The following is a 9627-nucleotide window of genomic DNA, read 5'->3' as shown; positions in this document are numbered from 1 at the left end:
ATTTTGTTTGGTTGAGTATATCTTGAATATTTTGCTGCTGTAGGTAACATGTTTAGTGAGCTTGCATGCTTGTTCTAAGTGGTAGAAACTAGTTTTGATGCATGATTAGTACTCTAGCAAGTTCCTATGGTAGTTTCCTCAATTATATGTCACCAAATCAAATTTTATATTGTTTGTTGAAAAATTTCAGAAAAGGGGGATGGACAACTTTAACTTGGAGAAGTGTTCCAAGGGGAGACAACAAGCACGGGGAGGCCCTCGAGGTCATCCACCCGATTCAGGCAATCCTATAATGAGGATCTCATCGCACCAAGCTTCGCACCCGAGGAGGACAATGGAGTCCCCAATGTCTGCATCCTTTCCATGTTATGACTTTTTGAGTAATGCAGGCTTGTTGGATGATTTCTTGACCCTCGTCGGTAGGGCGGGTTTAACCACCTATGTGGGAGATGAGAGTGAGCAATACTACACGCTCACTAAAATCTTTGTGGAGAGCTTCAAGTTCAACAATAAGCACTTTCGCCCGACCAGTTGCATTCAAGATCTATGGTAAGCCTATTACTATGAAGTTGGAAATTTTTTGTGCTGCATTGGGTATTGCCCTGTAGGTACAGCAAGAAAGATTGAGGACAACCCCAAGGAATTGCTGGAGCTCTATCGAGGGATCACCAACGATGATTGTCGCACCATTCAGCGTGGCAAGATAAGAAACATTCAACTCCCCGCCATTAAGTATTTTGCTTATTATATCGGCACTAGCATTCTTGGTAGGGAGAACACTAGCAACATATCTAGCTATCACCTTGGTTTCTTAATTGCTGCACTCACTGGGGACACGCCTTATCATCTTGGTGCTCTTGTTGCTCGCCGCTTGTCTAACAAGGGGCCTATATTTGGAGGAATTATTGCTTCGCGCGTTTTAGCATATTTAGAGCTTCCTCTTGACCCTACTGATGTGAAAATAACTCCTATGAGGCTTGATATTGCTGCTATGAAGAGTCATCAATTTGTTACAACCGACTCTAGTTTAGATAAGATTGTCTATAGAATATTGTTTGCTGACAGGGAAGAGAGGGAAATCCTTTTGCCGCAGCCAGATTTGTTCAGTATTGACAGGAAACCATGGTCGCGCACTAAGGAGGAGGTGGATGAACAATTAAAGATACAAGGCTTCCACCAGCAGCATGACTCCGAGGACGCCGAGCCCTCCTACGACTACACCGTCACGTATCCGGGTGCTTCTTCCAGACATACCCGGAATATGATCCATCTTCGTCGTACTACGGAGGTGCTACTTCATGGGCACCATGGGATTGATCTCCACTTAGGCCAAAAGCCTAAGCTTGGGGGGAGGTATACCGGCATCACTCATTCTTTGCATATTATGGTTGCTGGATACTTGTACATACTTGTTTAGTTTCTTTGAGTGGTTTTCTAATGAGAGGGAGATGATATTTGGGGAAGTGCTGCCTGAAAACAGATTCTGGATCTGTTACTAAAAAATCGTGCGCACAGCCAGAACGTTATTTTGAGCTGCCAATTTTTGTGCATGTTCCCCAGGTTGTTATCTAACTTTCATTAGTTGGACACTTTTCGAGCCGAGCAGCTTAAGAATTTCTTTAAAATCGATTCATCGTATCGTTGTCAAGTTTTGGCAGATTTCGCCATCTTGCTTTTCTGTGTTTCTTTTAGTTTTCATTTTCTTATTCCTACTTTGTTTCTTTCCTAAAACACAAAAAGACCAAAAATATTTCTGTTGTTTCTCTTCACCACTTGTTTATTTTAGTTTCTTGCTTTTATCTTGCTTTATTTGCTACCGTTGGTTTGCTATAAGAAAATCCAAAAAGATTTTGCTTTGTTTGCTTGTTTCCTTGTGTTCTTGCTTCCAAATTCGAAAACACCAAAAATATTTGCTGTTCTTCTTTGGTTTTGTAAAGTTCTTTATGAGTTCAATGGTCTTCGGTGGTTGGAGTGTGGTTTTCATTTCATATTATCCAAGCTACACAAGTGAAAGGCAATAATGACGATATTCGACGATCTGATTGTGGTGAGAGGCTGGTATGAACTCCATTTGTTTTCATTTTTGTACATATACTCATCCATGTGAGCATGCTTAGCTGGTCCATGTGAGGTATATGTCATTTAAGAAAGTCTAGTAGTTCATGATCTCTCATGTTTAGCTCCAATTTATTAATATGAGTAGCATGTCATGGATGTTTGCTTGCATTGTTTTATTCATAAATAGGTATGATATTGTGGTATCCTCCTCTGAATAATTCGTTTGAGTTAACTTGGCACATGCTCACGCATGCATATGGCTGAACAAAAGTCAATTAAGCCTCGATGATTTACTTTACCTCGGAGTTCTTGTATCACTTTTATGCCTCAGTTTAATTTATTTTGCCACAAGCATGATTATGACAAGCTATCGCTCTCTTGATTGTCGCTTCCCAGCCTATTGCTAGCCTTCACTTGTACCGAGCGGGAACGCTGCTCGTGCTTCCAAACACATGAAAACCAAGTTATTCCGGAGTGTCCACCATAAATACCTATGCATGGCATTTCAAACCATTCCAAGTAAATTCTCATGCGCTACCTTTAAACCTTCAAAATGCTTCTCAATTTGTGTTAATGTTTCATAGCTCATGAGGAAGTATGTGGTGTTTAACTTTCAACCTTGTCATTTACTCTTGACGGACTTTCATATGGACTAGTGGCACATCCGCTTATCCAATAATTTTGCAAAAAGAGCTGGCAATGGGGTTCCCAGCCCCAATTAATCAACTTTCATTAATAACTCTCTTCACATGTTTTGCCCCGATTCATCAGTAAGCAACTTAAATTGCAAATAGACACTCCTCCATGGTATGTGATTGATGGAAGGCACCCGAGGATTCGGTTAGCCATGGCTTGTGTAAGCAAAGGTTGGGGGGAGTGTCACCCATAATAAAACTAAAATACGTGTGTAAACAAAAGAGAAGAGGGATGATCTACCTTGCTGGTAGAGATAACGTCCTTTATGGGAGCCGCTCTTGAAAGTCCGGTTGGCGAGGTAGTTGGTGTACCCATTACCATTCGTTGACAACAACAAACACCTCTCAAAATAATTTTACTCATGTTTTACAAATGAAAAGCTCTAGCGCATGTTAATCCCTCGCTTCCCTCTCGCGAAGGGTCAATCTTTTACTTTTATGTTGTGTCTCCATCCTTTCTTTGAGCACTTTCTTGAGAGCACAACCGTTATTCTTAGTGTAATATGCTTGTCTCAAAATATGATTAATTGTGGTATAACTTTGATGCTTTTATCTTTGACAATCACTATTTCTAGTTTTTCTATGAACTTCGAGAGGTGCCCGAGCATTTATGTTTTGCTGATCAAATATGGGCAAGCGAGATACCACTCTATCATACTCTTTTATGAACATTGCAATCCCGCTTATATACATGATTCATGATGCTTATTATTAATTGTTGGTACCTTTCCATGATTGACAAAGCTATTAGATGATCTTATTTGCATGTATCTTATTATGAACTCGCCTAAGTGTTAGCCATAGCATGAGAATATTTACATCATATGAACAAATGTGTTCGTGAAAGTTCTTTTATCGCTCGGTTGTTAACCGAATTGCTTGAGGACAAGCAATAAGCTAAGCTTGGGGGAGTTGATACGTCCAAAACGTATCTACTTTCCCGAACACTTTTGCTATTGTTTTGCCTCTAATTTGTGTATTTTGGATGCAACTAACACGGACTAACGCTGTTTTCAGCAGAATCGTTCGGTGTCTCGTTTTTGTGCAGAAATCCAACTTTCAGGAAAATCCTCGAATTTATGCGGAAGGTCCTATTTTCCCAGAATATTGGCGGAGCCAGAAGGGCGAGCCAGGTGGGGGCCCGAGGGCCCCACACACTAGGCCGGCGCGGCCCAGGAGGGGCCCGCGCGGCCCTAGTGTGTGGCGGCCTCGGCTGGCCCCCGACGCCCTTTTTCGGACTACTTATTGCCTTCGACCTAAAAACGCACGGGGAGAAGTCGAAGTCACCAGAAACCCTCCAGAACGCCGCCACATCGCGAAACTCCGTCTCGGGAGCCAGAAGTCTCCGTTCGGCACTCCACCGGACGGGGAATTGGAGGAGATCATCGCCACCATCACCACCGACGCCTCTCCATCGACCAGCCATGTTTCCCCCATCCATGTGTGAGTAATTCCCCCGCTGTAGGCTGAAGGGGATGGTAGGGATTGGATGAGATTGGTCATGTAATAGTATAAGATTGTTAGGGCATAGTGCCTAGTGTCCGTAATTGGTACTTTGATGATATTGTTGCAACTTGTTATACTTAATGCTTGTCACTAGGGCCCGAGTGCCATGATCTCAGATCTGAACATGTTATTATTTCATCATGATATTCATTGTTTATGGTCTTACCTGCAAGTTGTATACACATATCGCTGTCCGGAACCAATGGCCCCGAAGTGACAAGAATCGGGACAACCGGAGGGGATGGTAGTGATGTGAGGATCACATGTGTTCACGGAGTGTTAATGCTTTGCTCCGGTACTCTATTAAAAGGAGTACCTTAATATCCAAGAGATTCCCTTGAGGCCCGGCTGCCACCGGCTGGTAGGACAAAAGATGTTGTGCAAGTTTCTCATTGCGAGCACGTACGACTATAATTGGAACACATGCCTATTGATTGCTTTGTACTTGGACACCGTTTTATTATTATCTCGCAAATGCCCCGCTTGATTGTTACATGAGTTTCTCTCATCCATGCAACGCCCGTTATCCGTCCCCGTGCCTACGTATTTTAATCCCGCCGTTTACTATAATCACTACCGCCGTCTCTCGTTACTCGCTGCTGTTATTTCACTACTACTACTGCTATAAAACCGTTACTATCGATAAACTCTTGCGAGCAAGTCTCGTTTCCAGGTGCAGCTGAATTGACAACTCCGCTGTTAAGGCTTTCAAGTATTCTTTGTCTCCCCTTGTGTCGAATCAATAAATTGGGTTTTACTACCCACGAAGACTGCTGCGATCCCCTATACTTGTGGGTTATCAAGCCTACAGCGAGGCGGAGCCCGAGCTCTAGAACTTAGGGTTTTGGGTGCATGGGTGAGGGTGGCAGCCAAACTTAGGGTTAGGGTGTGGCTGGGTTGTTGGGAGCTCGCCGATGATGAGGTCTTTGGGTTTAGGGTCAGGAGGTGGGGGTTCGTCAGCAACCTAGAAAACCCAAGGTAGCAAGGGTGGGGCATTCCACCATGCACAAGTGTTCCCAATATTGGCACCATCCAAGGTGGCTTGCTATATTTTAGGCCAAGGTAGACCCCTTTTGACCCTAAAATTAAATAAAATCCCTTGTTCGGCACCTCCCAACCATGGGATCACCATGAAACACACAAGAAACTAAGAAAACCCAAGGTAGAAAGGGTGGGGCATGCCACCATGCACAAGTGTGCCCAATATAGGCACCATTTCCAAGGTGGTTTGTTATATTCTAGGCCAAGTATACCCCTTTTGACCCTAAAACCCCTGTTTCAGCACCTCCCCACCATGGGATCACCATGAAACACACAACCAACCTAGAAAACCCAAGTTAGAAAGGGTGGAGCATGCCACCATGCACAAGTGTGCCAAATGTTGGCACCATCCAAGGTGGGTTTCTATGTTTTAGGCCAATTAGACCCCTTTTGACCCTAAAACCCTTGTTTCGGCACCTCCCCAACATGGGATCACCATGAAACACACACAACCAACGTAGAAAACCCAAGTTAGCAAGGGTGGGGCATGCCACTATGCACAAGTGTGCCAAATGTTGGCACCATCCAAGCTTGGGTTTCTATGTTTTGGACCAATGTAGACCCCTTTTGACCCTAAAACCTTTGTTTAGGGGCAAAAGCTAAGGGGTCAAACCTGCCATAAATTAAAACAACCACCTTTGGATGGTGGAAATTTTTGGCACACTTGTGCATGGTGGGGTGGTGCCCCACCCTTTTTTAGGTACGGTTTTCCAAGTTGGTTTTGTGTGTTTCATGGTGAACCCATGGTTTTTGGGAGGTGCCGAAACAAGGGTTGTGGAAAACCCTCAAAGTTAATATATATATGAAAGGTTGTCGATCGTCACTTTATCCATATTTTCCCTCTCAAAGTTCACCAATAACAAGGTTGTTCACACATTGATTGTTGATATATGAAATATTTTTATATAATTTATTACGAATTTGATAGTTTCACATGTCAAAGAAATGACACGTTAATTAAATAATATATATATTGTTTTCTGAATATTCTAACCTACATAAAAGAATACACTATGCATTACTGCACATTTAATTTTGTTTTTCCCAAAACTTCCCTCCCAATGCATCATTTGCACATGAAATGATAGGCCCCAAACCGTTCCAAAGAAACCCCAAAACCCCAAAACTCTCCCGCCTGTAGCTCCCTCCCGCCACTCACCAAACCAAAACCCAATTCCATTTGAATTCCCCCGCCACTCACAAAATCTGTAAAGAGGACATGCAAATGACTGAAACACCCCCACCTAAGCTGGAAAGGAGGGACATTTCGGAAAAATTATGCCCAGACATCGTTCTATCCACACACACACATCCCCACCCCACCAAAATTCCCCACCCACACACAAATTCCAATCCCAAATTCCCCACCCACACACACATCCCCACCCGGCGACGGCCACCGACGAGCAGACGAGCGGAGAACGGCCGCACGTCAATGACGGCCGCAAGATCTACAACCGAGTTCCCTCCTCCTCCTCCTGACCCCTGCTCCCTCTTCCATGGCTTTTTCTTGGCCTGCTTAGGGTTTGCTCGGGCTGGCTAGGGTCCACTCACAAAGATATCAGGACCTTTTTAAAAAAAATCATGCAAACATATCAGAAAATGATACTGCGCATTGTGTGTTGTGCTGGGTCCCAACCACTCAATCAAAGTAGAAGCGTCCTGAATCAGCTCACCAGCTACAAGGTCAAAACTAGAGAACAAAACGTAGAAAATATATATGGGCAAGACAACAAAAAAAAAGGAAAAGGAAACATTAGCTAGAACTTAGAAGAAGCTAAGCCATACCACCATGTGATTTGACGTGTTGTGTTCAGCACTTGATTATATTGTGGCTCTCGTTATCCTGCCACATGTATAAAATCGCTGCCAGTTAGGAGTTGGATCTTCCTCCATCGACTGCACATTGAAACAGATGCATCAGCATGTCCATAGAACAGTTTTGTGTGCGCTATACATTTATACTCTTCATAAGGAATTCTGAATGTAGCCGCAGGCGTTAATGGTGATGTGTCACTAATACCCGCTACGCGTCGTCAACACAATCAAGCAACTCAATATCACATTAACAATTAGGTTTAGAAAATATTATTCTGGCAACAAAGGTAATCTTGTTGCTACGGTAAGCTTGTCAAATATACAGGCTAGTACTACATCCGTTCACTGTTAGTTCACGTTCTACGTTTGGTTAAAGCCAAAGTTTGACCAAATATTTACGAAAAAATGTCAACATCCATGATACCAAATATATTGAACTAAGATATTTATAAAGTGCAATTTTACATAATGTATTTTGTATTCAAATATTTATATTGTTTTTGTCAAGCTTTGGATACACTTATTTTATCGTCATGATATCTGAGATGACGATGCACCATGCTGCCTCGCGGGCGACGGCTGCCCACTGGATTGATATTAGCCGCAAGATATTTCACCAACCTATTCTTGCCCTCATCTTTTGGACCACTAGTTTTTTTCATGCAGCTTTGGTTGCTAGTACGTTCGAGATAGCCAGTTTAATATTAGGCGGAAAATATTTGCACATAGTTATATTTTTCTCTCCCAACTTTTTCCGGACCACTCTAATCACTAGTGTTTCTATAAGGTATATAGTCTGGTAGTGTTTTGGATAATGCAAAAGATTAATCACAGAAGTCACTAGTCCAAGAGAGAACTCTACAAACAACAGGAATTTGCTCATGTATCTAGCAATTTGTACTGAAATAGTTTGATGCTCCACTAGAATGCGTCTACTGTATATATAATTCCAGATTGTAAACCAACGCATCCATATTTTCTAATAAAAAGAGGGCCCGTCTTTTCCAACAAAAATCTAGGATGTGAACACTTATGTCATCCCCGTCCAACATACTCCACTGGGATTTGTATAAGAGTCCAATTCATTTTATTCCCAGATAATACATCTGTGGCAGAATTCTACCAGCTCCATATGCATGTATGGTAGACATTGAGGCCTATTAAATTCTTCATGGGCAAAAGTGTACCCATGTACTCCCTCCATTTATAATAAGTTCGTGTTCTAGGGTTACCAAAGTTAAAATTTATAAAAATCGACTAAATATTTAGAAGAAAATATCCATCTCCAATGTAAAATCTATAGTGTTAGAAACTTCATAAACAGTATTTTTATATTATACTCTTTGATATTATGGTTATTGGTATTTTTTCTATATTTTTAATCAAACATGATATAATTTAACTTTAACTAAATCTAAAACATCAAGTAAATAAAAACGGAGGGAGTACTGCTACTCCAAATTAGTGTCTCAGTAGCATTGCAAGTTAGTGTAACTACGAATTTGCATAACAATTAAATTAGCGCAATTCACCAAGATGGAGCTGCCCTTCCTCCATTCCTTCCTTGGTGAAACAATTCAGATTCAGAAAGCAAGATGGTGTGGCCAGGGATTTTTCTCCAGCCGACATGATATTTCAATTCAGATTCAGAAAGCAAGATGGTGGGTCCGGCCTGACAAGGATATATTAGCTGGCGTGGCGGGGCCGACACGCACGTGTACTGAGGATGCGTGACGTGGCCGGGAGAAAAGCGCATACAGATCTTGTGGCTGGCTGGCCCTTTGCTTCACCGATGGGTCACTCACACTCAGTGTCAGGCTTTCAGATAGTAGAAAGTACAGCACCGACTGCAATTTGACTATATTAAAAAAATGGTAGCGGTACCAAAGCTGTGTTGTTGTTGCGGCGATGATCGATGAAGGATTTCAGAGAACACACGAGGAAGACAAAGTTTTGTGCAGTGTAAAAAGTGTACTACGTTTTCTGTTTCTCTGTTATTTAACCGGCCTCTATCAGATCTGATTACAAAGGTGATCAAAACGAAATAATAGCGAGAACTGAGCACTAACGACGCGCCATCCCACGTCCGCTCTGATCCAGCTATGATGCCGGTGCATGAACTGAAATCGTGCCATCCCACGATGGTCATGCAGCGACCTAGTCTATCTAGACTTATCTGAATTTAAACTATGTATCGTGAGGTGTACAGGCACACACAAACACGACACAGGTTATTTCCTAGAGGAAAACAATAAAGGAGAAGCTCAGGAGGGTTTATGCTAACATTCACCCCCTTAAGCCTGATCTGCAGCTTTCACCTCAATGACACCAAGCCTCTACCTCATTTCAACAAATTTGACTCGTCCTAGCGCCTTTGTGAGGAGATCTGCAAGTTGGTCATTAGTTCCAATATGCTCTACGTCAGCCTTCCCATCCTCAACACAAGATCTGATGTAGTGATACTTTGTGTCAATATGTTTGCTTCTGTCATGATGAACAGGGTTTTTGG

At 42.4% G+C, this 9627-nt stretch overlaps 1 protein-coding gene across 1 annotated transcript in view; it reads left to right on the top strand.

Moving 5' to 3' along the window:
- The window catches only part of LOC124665478 (callose synthase 3-like), a 15542-nt gene extending 7277 nt beyond the window's left edge, over positions 1 to 8265 (top strand). Inside the window, exon 20 of the mRNA XM_047202889.1 lies at positions 8216 to 8265. Coding sequence (XP_047058845.1) covers positions 8216 to 8265 — 50 coding nt within the window. The remainder of the gene's footprint in view (positions 1 to 8215) is intronic.
- Positions 8266 to 9627: the final 1362 nt, after the last annotated feature.

This window comes from Lolium rigidum, chromosome 1, assembly GCF_022539505.1.
Source record: "Lolium rigidum isolate FL_2022 chromosome 1, APGP_CSIRO_Lrig_0.1, whole genome shotgun sequence".
NCBI classification, from domain to species: domain Eukaryota; kingdom Viridiplantae; phylum Streptophyta; class Magnoliopsida; order Poales; family Poaceae; genus Lolium; species Lolium rigidum.
The sequence above is the reverse complement of the archived record's forward strand: the minus strand, read 5'-3'. Positions and strand labels throughout refer to the sequence as shown.